General features: G+C 38.3%; 2 protein-coding genes across 2 annotated transcripts in view; one reads left to right on the top strand and one right to left on the bottom strand.

The window, feature by feature from the left end:
* Positions 1-929: 929 nt before the first annotated feature.
* LOC130917004 (transcription factor 7-like 1) lies at positions 930-18,783 on the bottom strand. Its single transcript, XM_057838035.1, has 7 exons — positions 18,644-18,783; positions 14,157-14,418; positions 11,971-12,032; positions 11,816-11,893; positions 6,867-7,026; positions 3,929-4,036; positions 930-3,843 (listed from the first exon to the last, which is right to left on the bottom strand). The coding sequence occupies exons 2-7, from the start codon at positions 14,412-14,414 to the stop codon at positions 3,775-3,777; spliced, it is 735 nt and encodes a 244-aa protein (XP_057694018.1). The 5' UTR covers positions 14,415-14,418; positions 18,644-18,783; the 3' UTR covers positions 930-3,774.
* Positions 16,181-19,078, top strand: part of LOC130917003 (transcription factor 7-like) — a 32,580-nt gene continuing 29,682 nt past the window's right edge. The window contains exon 1 of the mRNA XM_057838033.1: positions 16,181-16,237. The gene's annotated coding sequence lies outside the window, so the exon portion shown is untranslated. The remainder of the gene's footprint in view (positions 16,238-19,078) is intronic.

The raw sequence follows: 19,078 nt of genomic DNA, 5'->3' as shown, positions 1-19,078 counted from the left end.
GGTAATTTATGAAGGATGGTTTTGCTTGAGTTCTCTGGAGAGAACAGATCCATCAAATAGAAAAGGAACTACTAGGACCCGCAGAAAATGACCACAAAATTGTATTTTTTCCCCCCTCCAATTTCTTCTTTCAATACTGCTGTCTATATACTCAATAATAAAGGTGACAATTGATTAGGTCTGATGACACACACGTATTGTTCACTGAATCGATTACGTGTCATTAAGTTAAAAAAAAAAAAAAAAAAAAAAAAAAAACACAAAAACATTAGTGTTAACCAAGTCAAAACACCTGGAAGGCCATTACAAGCTTTTTAAGTGTAACGAAAATACAGCCCCCTACTTTACAAAACACACTCCCCACAAAAACAAACAAATAATTATTAATAATAATTTCACTGTAATAAATTCCATTGCTGGGCACCCGGAGTGCGCCCCCCTGCCGCCCACGTCCACGCGCGTACGAGGTCGTTCAAGAGCCAACAGTTCCCACTCCTGGCACAGCAGGAGTTTGGACAAAATATTATTTAATTATGATTTAGTTTTCCCATTTGATTTTAACGCCTTGCGCCAGGCTTTAATTTTTTAGTTTTTTATTCACGTGTTTTTATTTATTTATTTATTTATTATTTTTTATTTTGATAATAATAATAACAATAAGAGTATGTAAACAAGGCTTACATCAGTGAATAAACATTTATTTTGACATAACAGGTAAACATTTGTTTTCCTTTCTTGGATTTTTTTTTTTTTTTTAAATGGACAATATCTTCATTATTATAAATTAATATCTTAAGATCCTAAATTGCCCACTACTAAATTACAAAACGTACTCAATTAGGTTCAAGTCACAAAATGGATTCCTATAAAAAAAATAAATAAATAAAAAAAACTGGGGGGGAAATAATCATTTTGCTTGACACATTACGTAGTGCTAAAATAGTGCAGACTTCACTATCACGTCAATTCTTATTTATATGTATTCATTTAAAAAAGAATATATATATATTTATATAGCTTTATGACAAATAGGGAAGGCCCATTGCCGATTATCCGCTTTGACTGGCTTAATGCTTAGCTTTGTGAGGTAAACAATGTAAACACAGTTTTACATTTTAAGAGTAATATTATGCGCCTGGAACTAGCTTGTACAAGAAGGGGGGAAGGAGGGTATTGCACTTGAAGGCGCACTTTTGCGTGCCATAACTAGTCTAAGGGTGTCAAAATGCTTTAGACTATACTACCCTCTAGTGTATGTTTTGTATAATGTTTGAGGTTGACTACTTTGTATGAAAACGAAGTAGCCTATACATATTTAATATGTGGCCTTGATAAGATTAGTTTCTGAATTAAAACATTGCTGCTTGCATTATGATCCGTTGATAGGCATGGAGTTATCAGTCTGATTATTGATAAAGGCCACACGAATTTGCACTCGCACACACACGTTATAAACGAATCCCCATCATTCTAGCTGATGCTGCTGTTGCATCAGCTCTAGAGACAAGAAATCAATATAACAGTCTCTGAGCTTTATTTACCATCGTTTCCAGTAAGACAGCAAATCAAAAATCCTAGTTAAATTCCCGGTTGTGGGGCAGTTAATAGTACTAACAAAGTAATGAGATACTTCCTGCAAAAGAAATCACAGGTCATCAGCGATTGATAAATACAGTGCCTTGCGAAAGTATTCGGACCCCTTGAACTTCAAACATAAAGATATAAATTTTTTTTTTTTTTTTTGGTCAAAAATCAACGATTGGGACACAATCGTGAAGTGGAATGAAATTTATTAGATGTTTTATACTTTTTTAACAAATAAAAACCTGAAAAGTGGGGTGTGCAATATTATTCGGCCCCTTTACTTTCAGTGCAGCAAACACACTCCAGATGTTCAGTGAGGATCTCTGAATGATCCAATGCTGTCTTAAATAACTCATGATAATAAAATGCATTGCTGCAAACAGCCTACAGTGGTGCCGTTTTACTTATATACAGAGATAAGAGGCAGTGTCAAGTGAGTGCAGTAGATACAAGTATTCATTGGGGCCGTGATTTTAAATGACAAAAGCTTTGTCATCTCTCCCACAGTAACTATAAATATTGTGGGAAGCGACGTGGGGATGAATGACAGGAGTTGATCTTTTTCTTAACACCCTGTAGTGTACCCAACGCAGAGAAGATATAGCATTTGCAGCCACCACACACAGTCAACTTCACGATTGTGTCCCAATTGTTGTTGATTTTTGAAAAAAAAAAAAAAATCATATCATTATGATTGAAGCCTGAAATGTTGCAAAACGTTGAAAAGTTCAGGGGGCCGAATACTTTCGCAAGGCACTGTACATAAAATATCTTCACAAAGCTATTGCTTGCTTATTTGTTTGTACTTGTATTACAACAGAAACATTTTCACCTATTGAATGTTAAAATGTACGGATACAACTGATTCCATGATAACATGTAAGTCAAACATAGACTTCGTAATGTATTGACATGATACATTCCCCATTCACTGCATCACGCCTTCCCGATGGGGGTCGGCTAATACTCGGCTTCAATTATTAGCATTCTGTAACATGCAGCGATCTAATGCCGGATTTAGGTTGAAAAAGTACAAAAGCTGTACTGCATACAAACAGGAAGGATTGTCTCAGGAGTGATTTGTTCGAGGATTCAAGGTAATTATTATATTTTTCGTACCATGCATGTATTGTGAAAAAAATCAGTGGGCAAAATTAGCCGCTACTGCATTGGCATTAGAATTTGCAATATTTACATAAAATAAGCGCTACCTGCACGATTTTTTGCTTTTAACCAAGAATCGAGACTCTTTTACGTCCATATCTATAAAGAATTCAGGGATTTCAGCATTTATTCACAAGAATTTTCAATGGAAAAAGGTCTTTGTTTATAGAGGGTGTTCCAAAATGGTTGACCCCATTCTAAATGCACGTATCTCGGAAACTACATGATGGAGCTTCATGAAACTAAATACACTTTATGTTGAAGGTCATAAGTTTTATTGGTTAAATTTACAAAGAAAAGTGCAAATATTTGTTGGTTCTATGACAGATTTTCATAAATGTTCAATATGAGCGCCGCCTGTGACTACTTGTTTGTAGTTGGTGCTTCTTTGCAAAATTTGTGAAGAAGGCACGCTGCACTGTCTTCGATGACTGAGTCCGAGCATACTCTAACACGCAAAATGCCTTTTTCTTTTTAAGTGAACGGCATTTCTTAGCCTGAAAAGATAGAAATTCCAAACGTTATACACAAAAACTTGAATCTATTCTACACAAGCTGAGAAAATTTGAGGTCATTCCAACCAAAATTCTCAAAACTATTGGCCTACAAAATGGGGTCAAACATTTTGGAACACCCTGTATATGGCGGCTGCTGATTTCTTTACCGACTAGCCTCAGAGTTTGCAATATTTACGTAAAATAAATGCTACCTGCACGTTTTTTTTTGTTTTTTTTTGCTTTTAACCAACTGTTTTACGTCCATATCAATAAAGAATTCAGGGATTTAAGCATTTATTCACAAGAATTTTCAACGGAATAATGTCTGTGTTTCCATTCGGTCAGCTTTGACGGATATAGGCCCCCTATGAATCTGCCCTGCGCATGTGTCCCGTCAATACATTATGAAGTCTATGGGTCAAAGTATTGAGCTATTTGGTATTTTCTTGTCCCAGAGACTTGCACTCATGTGGTTGATGAACTCTGTTGATGAAGAGGCAACGAGCTGTTGACAGTCAGTCTTTTTAGTTTACAATATTTGAGAAGACAATGCTGCTGTAGCTTTGGTCCTGCGCCTTTTATCATACTTTTTTTTGCCCTACAAATAAGCACATGATTTTTAAGCATCTACTGTATATCATATATTTGGGTCATGTTACATTCACAACAAGAGACACACTTACATAGTTGTGGCGGCAGGACCAGTCTGGATGCTGCTGAGAATGACGTCTCCTCTCTTCGTCCGCCTTCTCGAAATATTTGGCTTTCTCTTTATCAGGTAGCAAATGCCACTGCATTCAAATAATACATTTAGAATGAAGCACACACAAACTTTAAGACAGGGATACTGAGATCTAGGAATTACCTTTCTGGACACACGAATATACTACAGTTGTGTTCAGAATTATTCAACTCCCACTGAAGTATAGTGTAGTAGCATTATTATTATTATTATGATTATTAATTAAAATGCCATTCACAATCAAATCAAAGAGTGATAACATTCAATAAATGTATTTGTGTATATTACATTTAAGTCTTAATCGACGGTTGTGGAGAGGTACATTTGCCAGGTAAGGGCGGCATGGGATCGATTCCAACTCAGTGGCGGTTTGATTATAAGTATGAAAGGTTGTTTGTGTCTGTGTGTACCATACAACTGACTGACGACCATGGGTGTAGTCTGACTTTCGCAAGAAGTCTGCTGATAAGGATAAGGTTGAAAATGGATGGATGGAAACTAAGTCCTTATTTGATCTGATTATGGATGGATGGATAGACAGACGGATGGATATATCAGACCTACTACAACACTATATTGCAGCAGGGGTTGAATAATTTTTAACACAACTGTTAAATAGGATTAGGTTTCTTATGATAGGTACCACAAAGTAAATTACTAGTGTATTAAATGTTTTTGCTCATTTTTTCCAATATTGTTCTTCACAGAGAGGGAATTGTTTTTACATTCTGGATAAGACTTAAATGGGTTAGAAGCATGTCAAAAAGCCCAATTTTCAGGGTTTCTTCATGATCCGGCGCGATTCCTACAAAATTATAAAATGTGTTTCTGCTTGCAAATCCTTATGTGTGTGTTGTCTTTGGACTCTGTGACATGAAAATGAAACAGTGACTACTACACAAATAGAGGAGCAACTGGTTATTTTGAGTGATTGTAAAATGTGTCAGTCATGCCATTAAGCATAGCAAAAATAAGAAGATTTATTGATCTATTCTAGCAGTTTAGATGCCCAGTTGCACCATTCACTGAACAGCCTATGTTGGTACTGTCCAACAGAGCTGCTGTTTTCATTTCAATTTCATTGTGCTTCTTGTCCAATAACAATGACCGAATTCTCAATCTGATTTTTGGTATTACACACAACAAAAGCCTTAAGATGAAGTGGTCATTTTTAGTGTTGGGTAAGTTTAAAATGAACTGTTGAGTTCATAGTTAATAATTAAAAAAATGAACTCAAGTTCATGTTTTAAAAAAAATGAAAAAAAAAAAACTTGCGGTGCTGTTCTTTCTTCTCCCCAATAATCGCCGCAAGCTATTATTGACAGAGTCGATATGGAACCACCAGACAGGAATTATTTTATCCTCTTTAACACTCAAACTGTGAAATCCGCATCAGTACTGACCTTTTCGAAAAATTCGCTTAAATGTTGATAAAGGGCCAGTGCTCTGTCAGATTTTTCACCCCATCAGAAATTGCAACTTTGCAGTTCTTCGCTTGTGTGTAATTTTACAAATATTTGCAAATGCAGCGATTCCAAAGTAAATACCAAAAAACTATAGAGAAAGAAAGGAATATGTTCTTGAGTTTCATAATGGACGCACACAAAGGAAAGTTCTCCTCACACACATCCTACCATGTCGCTGTGCTCAACTTGACTGCTCTCTCTCCGTGAAATTCTTCCCAGTGCCGTTAGGCATTTATTTACGCTCTATTTATGTTGCACATGTGCAGCATGTTTATGATGTATTTTGTTTATTTAGCACCTTTGGATAGTATTGAGAATCCAACTGAATGTAAAAAAATAATGCTTATTCACTGCCATAAAAGCTTCGGGAGAAAAATCTGACAGAACACCGGGTTACGAGAGCTGTCATCTCTTGTGTCCATGCTGCCGTATTTACTAAAACAACACAACCGTGACAGGCAGCCTGGGTTGCCAGGTTGGATACTTTTCCACTATTAAGGTTTGTTTTTATATAGTGCAGTGGTTCTTAACCTTGCTGAAGGTACCGAACCCCACAAGTTTCACATGTGGATTCCCTGAACCCTTCTGGATTAGATCATGAAACTCGAAACCAAGAAATTTAAGATAGCAAGCTAATAATTTATCAAATTGTGGTTCAAAATGATTTTCATTTTGACAGCATGTTTAATAAACAGGTCAAAACTTGAGACCACTCTGCCCATTGGTCTGTTGAATTCCCTCATACCAAGTGCGAGTCAACCTTCCACTGAGCAAACCAGTTCCTTCTCCCATCAGATCGAGGACTAGCAGTTAAAAGAAATGTGAATTGGGAGCAAACCAGTCCAAAACCTGGTCTAAAAAGAAACTTTGCCTAGATTTAATCAGCGTACAAAACTAGGGCTTTGCGTTTCTTTACCTTCGCCAAACCCCTTAGACTTACTCAATGAACCCAGGTTAAGAGCCACTGATATAGTGCGTTTTTAGCTTTATCTGCAGTTTTGTCGGAAAGGCACAAGTTCTGAACTAATGGACGAGGTTATGAACGTTGCTTACAACCGCTATAATGAGCGCACTCACAGTAATGTTCATGAGACAGAAATATGATGCGTCAATTCATGTCCGCCCAAAATATAAATGCGTTCATGGACAACACTAGTGATTTTTCATCAACATGTATGGTGGACTTTCCAAAACTGTAAGAATAGATTCAGACGTTTAAAATCATTATATATTAGCCTGTTATAGCATATGCTCACTGCCTCATAAGCGCTTGAAAAGAACTGGCCTCCCAATAGCAAACAGTCCCAACTTCACATTTTTATTACAATGAGTAGACAAGTGACCTTTGGTCCCTAAGTCTGGTCCTTACTGACTGCTACCCCTTAAATTTGGAAACCGAACGTGAGCACTTACCATCTTTCCTAAGGTTTCATTTATAACAGCAATATTTGTAGAGGAAGACTTGGCCTTGACATCTTGTCTGTGTTCCTTCGAGAACAACATGAAGGCATTTAGAGGCTTCTTCACATATGTTTGGTCTTCAACTTGGTCGTCTATTTTTTTAGTTTTCTTCCTAAAATAGAGAAGTAAACTGTCAAATATATCTGACAGTTAGTAAATTGAAATTAAACAAATGAACATTGGTACAATTGACATCAGACAAACAATGGTACAGTTTGATGGACAACTCCAGCAGTTATACACACACACACACACACACACGGATACAACACCAGAGCCTATTGCTCTAAGACCGCAAGGGAAGCTCAGCTTCCTCCAAAATGTCAAAAAATAAGTGATCAAATGTATACTGTCGTGTATACATATCATTGGTACAACATGCTCAACCTTTGTTCAGAAGTAGCTTCTTATCAATAGTTACAATGCAGCCTGCTTTTCATTCATTTGCGCTACTTAACAGTGCGGACTGCGCTGAGTCTCCAGGTTTGAGGTTACATGGTTCCACTACAGCGAAACGAGACGAGTCATTGGCTAGAGGCTGTGATTATCTCGCCCATTGGATGCCCTGCGTCTCAAGAGGTCTATGGACTGTGGACAGGGTTCGGCTGGCCCGGGCGCTCTGGTTCTCTGCATGATAATTGGATGATCTGTCTGAGACTGAATCCCTGTTTGATTGACAGCGAAATGAGTGAATCAGTGATCTGTTTGTAGAAGCTTCCGTGGGAGGCATTTTTCAATCTCATTCTGTTGTCCTGAGTTGAACCGGAAGCTTTTATAATCATAATCATAATTTCATAATCTTGCTTTGTTAAAAATGACTAGCGAAAAGCTGTTTTTTCTATTGAGTTGCTTGTGTTTGGAGACTTGACTTCTGGCACTCTAGTTTCTTTCCCTACCAGGCAGCAGGTGCCGCTGGGCCCCTCCACCATCACAAAGCACTCACAGGCAGGCGGACACACTTTGAACACATACAATACACATTTTGACCATAGGGACTGTGCAGTGTAATTGCAGGGTAATGCCCCATTTTTTAAAAAAAAATGTATTTATATGTACCAATATTATTCCTCATTTTTCCGTGCATGTTCCATGATGTACAAGATATAATTCTCTTTTCTTGTTTTCTTTCGAGATCAATTGTTTTGTCTAAAATTTAAAGGCCGTGCAAAATAGGCTGGACGTTTTACTGTACAGCAGGGATCACCAGATTCTCTGTTTCAGGGCCACTTTTCCTGTCGTGTTTTCCATGTCTTCTACCTCTAACACACCTGAATATAATAATCAGGATCATTATCAGGTTTCTGGAGAACCTATTAATGACAATAATTTGTTTCAGGTGTGTTAGGGGAGACATACATGGGACACAACAGTATAGGTGGCATCGAGGTCCGGATTTGGTGAACCCTGCCCTACAGGAATGTGCCTACCTACCAGCTACAGATTTTGAAGTGACAAATTTTGCATGACAACTTTTTATTGTTTTAGCATCAACTCTTGTCTTTCTTTAATGGTCGTCCACCATATTTGCTCTTGAACTCCAAACTTTGTAACATTCCCTTAACTGGGCATGATCTTGTATTATTGGATGTCCAGCTATGTTTGTGGGGCTTTTAAATTAGAAGATAAATACATAATCAGAAAAGAAAACTAACATAAATTAAATTCCCATATATCATCAAACATATACACACACAAAAAATGAGGAAAATATTAAAACATGAATACATTTTTTTATACATTTCAAAATAGATAGTTACTTTTCAATTACCCAGTAGATCTTTTTAGGTGGTCATTTGAAAAGTGGATCGCTGGGCCAAAAAAACTTCACCACTCCTGAATTGCATCATCCTTATTTACAGTTGTGTTCAAAATTTTTCAACCTCCACTGTAGATAAGAGTTTTTGCAAGTTTGACGTTTCTTTATCGTCTTGTTTATTATCACATTAAACAATGACATGCCAAATAGACAAATACAACTGAAATAACAAAAACATTTTTGGGAATATTCGAATTTATGGCCTTTCTGTAATTAGTTCATTGAAAAAATTATTCAACCCTTAGATATGTATAACTGTATTACTTAGTACAACATTCTTTGCAACAATACCATCCTCTAGCCGTGAAGAATAGCTTGACACAAGTTCCTTGCAGTGATCCACACAGGTATCTTTGCCCATTCCTAATTCCTCCAGTTCATTAACATTTTTGGGATCGCGTGCTGCAACTGCCTTCTTCAAGTACCATCAGAGCTTTTCAATTGGATTTAAGTCTGGTGATTGTGATGGCCACTCCAGAATCTTCCAGCTCTTCTTTTGCTACCAAGATGGGGTAGATGTTGAGGTATGCTTAGGATCATTGTCCTGTTGGAAGGTCCAACCTCACCTAAGCCTCAGCTTTGTTAATGACTGCATGACATTTGCATCCAAGATCTCCTTGTTTTCTCCAACGCTGAAGATTACCTGTACCTGAAGAAGCAAAACAACCCCAGAGCATGACTGACCCCCCCACCGTGCTTTACAATGGATAAGGTGTTCTTTTCTTTATAGGCATCAGTCTTTCTCCTCCACATGTACCATTGATCCATTGGCCCAAAATGTTCCAGTTTGGTCTCATCACTCCAGAGAACAGTATCTTAAAACCTTTGTGGTTTGTCCATATGGTTTTTTGCACACTTCTTGTGCTTTGGAGTCAGCAGGGGGCTGCGCCTGGGAGTTCTTGCATTGAAGCAATCGTTTCACAGAGTGTGTCTTATTGTGTAGTATGGAACCTGAATACCTTCCTATGACATGTCCTGTTGTAGTTCCTCAACTCTCACCCGGGGGTTTTTCTCCACCTTTCGCTTCAGGTATCGCACAGTTGCAGACAGTAACCTCTTTCTACCACTCCCAGGTAGCGTTTCCACTGTGCCTTTACGGACTATGCTCCCAATTGTGTCTCTTGAAATTTTAGTCCTTTTGCTATTCTTTTTAAATCCATATCCTTGATTACGAAGTGTAATGAACTGTTGGAAACCTTTGTTCTTAAGAGTGGTGGACTTGGGGGTTTGAAAGATGTTGTCAATTAGGTAATCACAGAAAGGCCATTAATTGGAACATTGCCAAAAGTATTTTTGTTATTTCAGTTCTATTTGTCTATTTGACATGTCATTATTTGATGTGATCATAAACAAGATGAAAAATTAATGTCAAAAAACACCTATCCACTGTGGGGGTTGAATGATTATGAACACAACTGTATACATACAGTATACAGTCATGTGAAAAAATTAGGAGACCTCATTAAATAAGAAATGTTCACATATCAATGTGTGATCTTGTTTTTATGAATCTATGGAAAAAAAGTGATTTAATTGCAGGTAAACAACAAAAATTAACATTGTTTTACTCATTAAACCAAATATATCAACAAAAATATATATTATAACTGAGGAAAGAGGACCACGTCTCACCTAATAGTCAGTGTTGCCCCCTTTGGCTGAAATAACTTCAGTGAGACACTTTTTGTAGCCATCTACCAGTCTTTGACATTGGTCTGAAAAACGTTTGCCCCACTCCTCAACACGGAATACTTTCAACAGTGAGATGTTTGAGGGGTTTCTTGCAAGTACAGCCCGTTTCAAGTCACCCCACAGCATCTCAATGAGATTAAGATCCAGGCTTTGACTCTGACATTCCAGGTGACAGTCTGACAGTCCTTGGTGGATTTACTGGTATGTTTTGGATCAGTGTCATGTTGCACGGTCCAGTTTCACTTCAGCTTGAAATAAATCACAGATTATCTCACATGTTCCTCAAGCACCCTCTGATACACAATAGAATTCATGGTGGATTCTATGATGGTGAGCTGGCCTGGTCCTGCCACAGCAAAGCATCCCCAAACCATGACACGTCCACCTCCATGCTTCACAGTTGGTATGAGGTTCTTTTCTTGGAATGCTGTATTGGATTTACGTCAAACATGTCCTCTATTCTGGTGTCCAAATAATTCAATTTTAGATTCATCTATCCAAAGAACATTATTCCAGAAGTCCTGGTCTTTGTCTACATTCACTCTGGCAAACTTAGGTCTGGCCTTCATGTTCTTCTTGAGGAGCAAAGGGTTCCTCCTTTCACACCTCCCATGAATGTTAAATCTGCGTAGTCTCTTTCTGATTGTAGAGGTGTGCACTTTCACATCAACAGTAGAAAGAGCCTGTTGTAGGTCTCGTGAGGACATTTTAAGGTTTTTGGAGACTTTTTTTTTTAGCATCTTGCAGTCTGCTCTCAGGGTGAACTTGCTTGGATGGCCAGACCTGGGCGTGTTGACAGTTGTCTTAAATGTCCTCCACTTTTAGACTATTTTCCGGACAGTGAAATGATTCTATGATTCTATTTCTTTTGAAATCTTTTGAAATCCCTTACCAGACTCTTAAGCGTCGATAATCTTCTTTCTGAAGGCCTGAAATAGCTCCCTTGATCTCACCATGCTGTTTTCTCTCACTTCAACAGTCAGTCACTTTTAAAAGTATTCTGCATGGAGGAGTGGGACAAACTTTCTTCAGACCGATGTCAAAGAGGTAGATGGCTTCAAAAAAAGCGTCTCACTGAAGTTATTTCAGCCAAAGGGGGTAAAACTAGCTATTAGGTGGTAGGGTGCCCTAACTTTTTCCTCAGAATACTTAATTTTGTTGATAACATTGTTCAACTCATTAAACCAAATGTTTTTTATTGTTTACCTGCAACTAGATCAATTTCTTTTCCAGAGATAAAGAAAAACAAGATCTGGGATATGTGAACATTGATATGTGAACATTTCTTAATAAATAATTGAATATTTAATGGGGTGTCTTAATTTTTTCACATGACTGTTTGCCGTATATACTGTATATAAACATTGCATTATAGTCTACAATGCGATCTTACTTTATCTTGGGAGCATTGGCAGGAAGGGGTGCAGCAATGTTAGGTGGAGCTGTAACTTTGTACAAAAGCTCTCCATTCCTAAACAAAAAGACATACACACATATAACTGAAAGTTTTCAATTGCAGGGAGTATATCAATACTGCTTTGTACTTACAGCAATCCAACTGGACGCATATTCATCCCATTGGGCAACATCACCTCCGGTACAAAGTTAGTCTAAAGGTTTAACAGATGAGGTAACTTTTTTTTTATGGCAAAACATCAACAATATACAGTGCCTTGCAAAAGTATTCGGCCCCCTTGAACCTTGCAACCTTTCGCCACATTTCAGGCTTCAAACATAAAGATATAAAATTTTAATTTTTTGTCAAGAATCAACAACAAGTGGGACACAATCGTGAAGTGGAACAAAATTTATTGGATAATTTAAACTTTTTTAACAAATAAAAAACTGAAAAGTGGGGTGTGCAATATTATTCGGCCCCCTTGCGTTAATACTTTGTAGCGCCACCTTTTGCTCCAATTACAGCTGCAAGTCGCTTGGGGTATGTTTCCATCAGTTTTGCACATCGAGAGACTGACATTCTTGCCCATTCTTCCTTGCAAAACAGCTCGAGCTCAGTGAGGTTGGATGGAGAGTGTTTGTGAACAGCAGTCTTCAGCTCTTTCCACAGATTCTCGATTGGATTCAGGTCTGGACTTTGACTTGGCCATTCTAACACCTGGATACGTTTATTTTTGAACCATTCCATTGTAGATTTGGCTTTATGTTTTGGATCATTGTCCTGCTGGAAGATAAATCTCCGTCCCAGTCTCAGGTCTTGTGCAGATACCAACAGGTTTTCTTCCAGAATGTTCCTGTATTTGGCTGCGTCCATCTTCCCGTCAATTTTAACCATCTTCCCTGTCCCTGCTGAAGAAAAGCAGGCCCAAACCATGATGCTGCCACCACCATGTTTGACAGTGGGGATGGTGTGTTCAGGGTGATGAGCTGTGTTGCTTTTACGCCAAACATATCGTTTTGCATTGTGGCCAAAAAGTTCCATTTTGGTTTCATCTGACCAGAGCACCTTCTTCCACATGTTTGGTGTGTCTCCCAGGTGGCTTGTGGCAAACTTTAAACGAGACTTTTTATGGATATCTTTGAGAAATGGCTTTCTTCTTGCCACTCTTCCATAAAGGCCAGATTTGTGCAGTGTACGACTGATTGTTGTCCTATGGACAGACTCTCCCACCTCAGCTGTAGATCTCTGCAGTTCATCCAGAGTGATCATGGGCCTTTTGGCTGCATCTCTGATCAGTTTTCTCCTTGTTTGAGAAGAAAGTTTGGAAGGACGGCCGGGTCTTGGTAGATTTGCAGTGGTCTGATGCTCCTTCCATTTCAATATGATGGCTTGCACAGTGCTCCTTGAGATGTTTAAAGCTTGGGAAATCTTTTTGTATCCAAATCCGGCTTTAAACTTCTCCACAACAGTATCTCGGACCTGCCTGGTGTGTTCCTTGGTTTTCATAATGCTCTCTGCACTTTAAACAGAACCCTGAGACTATCACAGAGCAGGTGCATTTATACGGAGACTTGATTACACACAGGTAGATTCTATTTATCATCATCGGTCATTTAGGACAACATTGGATCATTCAGAGATCCTCACTGAACTTCTGGAGTGAGTTTGCTGCACTGAAAGTAAAGGGGCCGAATAATATTGCACGCCCCACTTTTCAGTTTTTTATCTGTTAAAAAAGTTTAAGTGTTCCAATAAATGTTGTTCCACTTCACGATTGTGTCCCACTTGTTGTTGATTCTTGACAAAAAAAATAAATTTCATATCTTTATGTTTGAAGCCTGAAATGTGGCGAAAGGTTGCAAGATTCAAGGGGGCCGAATACTTTTGCAAGGCACTGTATATAGTTTGTGTTACTTATTGCATTATAAATCTTCAAAAGGTTAAAACGAAATGTTAGTATTATCCCAATGTGGCTTTCTATGAGCAGTGATTATTGAACACATAATTACTGTATTGTGTCAAAATGTGAAGCATTAAGCTAAATAACATACGACAGACATCCAATCCATTTGAACGGAGGCAATGAAAGATTATTTTTTTAGGGACACAGATACCCAATACAGTTACTCATTTTAACTGGTGTAATTTTTATACGTTACGGTTTTCTACTTACTATAAAGTCTTAGTTCAAAATAAAATATTTAAAGTGGCTGCATTAGATGGCAAGTGTGAATAAAAAAAACATTACTCTGCCTCTATGCTTAACAAATTTGCAAATATCTGTGGTGCTGGTTCAATAAGAGCTTTATTAACCAATGAGTGTAATTTAGTTTACCTGGCCATTGATATTGGGAAGTGTCTCTATACTCTGGGAAAGCGGCTGGAGGTTCATTGGTACAAAGTGCATGCTGGGAGCAGCCATCACTGGACTTGGCTGCATGTAACTGTTTTGTATTGGAACAAAGCCATTGTAGCCCCTGTGCTGGCTGTCTTCTGCCTTAGGGTTGTTGTTGTTGTACTTTGTCCCATCAGGTTGTGAAGTTTGAGTAGCATTTTGAGGAAGACATTTTTTTGTAAAACTAGACATTTCCATTACCCTGCAAAAAGAAAATACATGTCCTTGTTTAATGCCCAATCAACAAAGTACGGTACTTGGAGTTAAGATTGAGTTATTGATTACACAATTCTCTTGTCGTTTTCTTCTTATATTTTACACATATAAATAAAATGTAGGTTCAATTCAATGACAAAACAAGCAGACATATTAAGTCAAATAGTTTCCACTCTTTACTGAAAGGATGTTAAAATACTAAGTAATCAAACACCTGTTCACAGCACTCATCATGATTTAAATTGATTATTTTATCAGGATGGTTGTTCTTTGACAGAACAATGAAGTCCTGTACATTGGATGTCTAGTGTGGGTCATTGTGTCACACTTAATCCTCATATCACTCTGTGGATTTTTCTGGTGATTAACTATATTTAAAACATATCTAAAACAATTAAATAACTCAAACATGATAATATTAAATCCTTTGGAGGGGTTTGGATGTTTTGTTAAAACACTTATGTACAACAAAAATATACCACTGACCAAGCCCATCGAAAGGGGTGGAGGCAACCGGGTATGTTGTCCTGGGCCTCAGGACCATAGGGGCCCCTGAATAACCCTTAATTTATTTTACTTTACATTCACATATCTCTTTTTTATTTAAATCATTGTCTGATTAAATATTATGTTCTACTCGATATATACTTAAAACTCTAACATAACATAACACCCTGGCGCACTCAAGGCTACACTATGTACGTAGTAGCCTATTGAGCTGCAGTATGACAAGACATGCTGCTCACACTGAGCCGAGAAGAGAGAAGGTGATGGGAGATCAGGGATATATGTTAGTCTGTGGGGAACAGGTGCGCAAGGCTGAACAGACTTGGGTTCGTTGGCTGGATTTATCTTGGGTTTACAACCCACTGTGTATTATAGCAAACGCTAATACAAAGCACACTGTTACACATGTAGCACACTGCTATGCATTTTCTTGTCTTTGCCATATTCCGTTATATCTTTATTGACTGTAGCTGGAGGACAGCAAGCCTTCAATAAAATGAAAATGATAAACTACCTGTGCTCTGCCATATCACAGGGCAGGCTTAACAACCAAGCCATGCTCTCCATTAAGCTTGAGCTTGCTCAAAAAACTGGATTTCACTGATGTTATAAATGAATTTGCTGTCAAAAAAATCAAGGCACATCACTGTTTGAGGGCTTGATGACCCCAGGAATGTGGAGGGGGCAGGGACAGGATGTTTAGTTATACTGTTTTGTTGCTTAGCAGGCATAGCATTCTCAGTTGTATGGTATTGTAGCCTACATGGGACAATAGATGGAAATTGTTTGTTTATATTGTGTCACATCACATTACGGCCTGTTAAATTTAACTGTCCAATTAAAATTAAATAATTAGAAAATTTACACTGTCATTGCTTGCAAAGTGTTAAAAGTACTGCGTATGTTGTTGTGACAAGCCGGTGGCAGGGGTGGGCCCTATAAAGGTCTCTTGTCCCCGGGACTGTTGACAGGCCTGCCACTGACAATATTAACAGATATTATACTTGCACATCTTTAATGAGCTTCATGTCAACTATGAGACAGGATCATTGTGAGGCTTCACTCTGTATGGACAGTACAGTATGGACAGTATGTGCTGACTTTCTGCAGTAATATGGGCCATCAGTTGACCATTTGCGGTACGTTGCTGCCACCTGTTGGTCAGGATAATTCGCTGCACCCATTTTTTTGTCACAGTTTTGGTCATAAGCTCATTCACTTTCACAGTGTGGTGTCTGGCGTATCACTGACACTCGTGAGTGCTTTCGGTTGCGTTTCTGCCTCGGAAATATATATCTGTAAGTATTTTATGTGTATAATAACGTGGACGGGCAGTGTATGTATACCTAGGTGGTGAAGGGTCACATGTACGAAACTTATTAAGTTGTAGTGTGTTGTAGAGGCTAGCCAATGGCTAATAGCTCAAGCAAGTTGTGCTATCTGTACATAGTTGTGTATATAAGTGTATAGAGCAGTTTTTTGTATATTGGAGTGTTGAATTTGTGTATGTTTTTTGTGTTGTAGTTTCACAATATTAAGACGGGTGTCCTCACATAGAAACAAGAAAAGTCAAAGCCTTGTGGTTTATGGAGGTGCATTCAATGTTAGCTGGCTGTCGGGCAGTGCACAAAGGAAACGCACTGTTTTGGGCAGTACACAGTACTTATATAGCGCATTTATCTAAATGGTTACCATGCCCAACGTGCTTTACATTAGCACACATTCCTACACCAATGGTGCTGCCCCTTGCAAGGCGATGCCAATCCATTGGGTGTAAATTGGGGTTCAGTGGGGCAAGGGCACTTCGACAGTTCGCAGCCACAGCTGGTAATCGAACCGCTGACCCTTCGGTCCCAGGACAACTCCAGCTACCAACTGGCCACGGACACCCCTGTAGACAGTTTGCGCTCACTAAAGTACAATCCAACCACAAAACATAATCCGTACTAACAGTATGTAAGTATATACTGTATAGATTGACGAGCATAATAAACACATCACATTTTATTTGAAAATGTGTTGTTTTGTCTCACTAGCAATAAATATATTTTTTTCTTTGAAATGCTTCCAAATAGCACAAAGGCTAGGTTCATACCGCAGGTCTTAATGCACAATTCCGATTTTTTGCCATATCTGTTTTTTTGTGGTGCCCGTTCAGACTGTCTTTGTCCATTGAGCCCGTTCCAAGTATCAAATATGCGCACTAATTCGCAGTCTGAGATGCTCTGAGCAAGCTCACCCGCAAGAGCAGGAGCATCAAATGACTGCACAGTACACAGACTACAAGACTCCACCAGTACTGGAGGGGCCTAGCCCACCTGGTGAGCTCTACGCAATGGGACGGGAAACCAGCCCCTACGCAAGAGCCGTGATGATGATAATGATGATTATGACACATGCTGGCTCATCGTCATTCCCAGGTGATCATATTTTGATCTCCAAAAAGCGGTCACAAATAACAGACACTAATAATCCCCGTTTATGCTCATATTCAAACTTTATATGGATTGATAGCATGCACGGCACACACATACGGACAGTTTGCCACGACTCTTGGCCCTCTAAGCAATCTTGAAATATTGCTCATTTGGAGCACAGAGAGACAACCCAGCATTCTCAGGCTTCTCCTTCAATGCCTTCCCATTTTATTTTATTATGACTCTTGTCAAGCTCGCCTCTTCCCAAAAGGCTGAGTTTAAACACGGTGCTAACACTAATGTACAGCTTCAACGCTGCCGTCCTAAGTGCCTCTCACTCTTTGCTGATGTAATTGCTGCATGAATTCCTATTTGGGGGACCTAACAGTTCAGACCGCAGCCACATTCTGGAAAAATGTGGCCCAAAACGGTTTTTAACAACATACAAAGTGACATACATCGGATTTGAAATGGTCCGCTTTTATGCAACCTTTACTGTTCAGACCGTCAAGGTGATGCTTCACTTGAGTCGGAAAACCACGACAAAAATCGGATCCGTGCATTAAGCCCTGCGGTATGAACCTAGCATAAATGAACACCTCAACTCAAAATCACACAGCCATCAAAAAGACACTCATCTGTATCAAAATGTGTAACTCTGAATTTCTAATTCTGTTTATGGTCTTTGAAATTCAACATTTAGTTAAAAAAAGAAAATATCACATCAAAATATGGAGTTAAGAAAAAGAATCACTAACCTGGAAAACTGCTACAGATGAGACTACGTATTGTATAGCATTCAAAGACTCTTTTACTTTGATATAGATTTGTTTGAAGTTCAGAATGTTCAGAGCTGAGCATAAAGTATGCCTAACTAAAAGTGACCTCTACCCCAGTGATCTGTCAGACATTATTTACATTAAAAATTATTAGTCCTTAACTTGAAACAGTTAAATAACCCCAAATACTTCTATGGTTTGGTGGCTTGTTTATTTGATTATTTTATTAAATATATAGATTATTATTATTTATTTATTTATTATTGTCATTTTTTCAGACTATTAGATGGTTTCAATATTTTGGATCATTGCCACCATTAACATTAAATGGACTGAAAATCAAAAAGAGGAATTATTTGGAGGTGATATGTAGTTGATAAAATCATATTATATTTGAAGTTTAACTATTTAGACGGTATTTTGTAATGTGTAAAGCATACCTTTGGATTTGAATCATCTTTTAAAAAATGCAAATAACTACGAAGAAAGGATCCTTAGTGGTACTTACTGCGGTGGTTCCAAACGTAGGTTTTGTACGTTAAAATAAATTGCTGGGTGAGCTTCCCCTTCTCCTTTGACAAATCCACCTGCTGTTGTGAATTCTGCTGCTCACAGCCTCAGCCCTGCCTCTAAAAAACTTACTCAGTCAACACTGTAAAAATCAAGACTGCAGTCAAAGGCTTCAAAGCAGTGATGGCCTTTCGTCATCATCCACATGATGCTAAAATTCTTTACATAATCATGATGTGCTACATTCAAAATTATTTTGCTCAGGGTCAAAAGGTTTCACAACTAACAACCAGGAAATGGTTAGAATAATATTAGATTATATCCCTGCTATTGCTTTCATTCAAACAATAAGGGTCTTTTTTCACCCCTCACAATTTAAATATATTTTCTAGCGAACTTAAGGTTGCTGATACTCTTGGGTTAACATACAAAG

Source organism: Corythoichthys intestinalis, chromosome 6 (assembly GCF_030265065.1).
Source record: "Corythoichthys intestinalis isolate RoL2023-P3 chromosome 6, ASM3026506v1, whole genome shotgun sequence".
NCBI classification, from domain to species: Eukaryota; Metazoa; Chordata; class Actinopteri; order Syngnathiformes; family Syngnathidae; genus Corythoichthys; species Corythoichthys intestinalis.
This window is presented reverse-complemented; position numbering and strand designations above follow the sequence as displayed.

What these genes read in the sequence shown, in the direction of transcription:
- LOC130917004 (XM_057838035.1), bottom strand. Translation starts at nt 14,414, where the DNA reads ATGGAAATGTCTAGTTTTACAAAAAAATGTCTTCCTCAAAATGCTACT. An exon ending in ATGCGTCCAGTTGGATTGCT is followed by an intron (nt 11,894 to 11,970) that starts GTAAGTACAAAG and finishes CTTTTTGTTTAG; the next exon opens with GAATGGAGAGCTTTTGTACA. An exon ending in GCCAATGCTCCCAAGATAAA is followed by an intron (nt 7,027 to 11,815) that starts GTAAGATCGCAT and finishes TCTCTATTTTAG; the next exon opens with GAAGAAAACTAAAAAAATAG.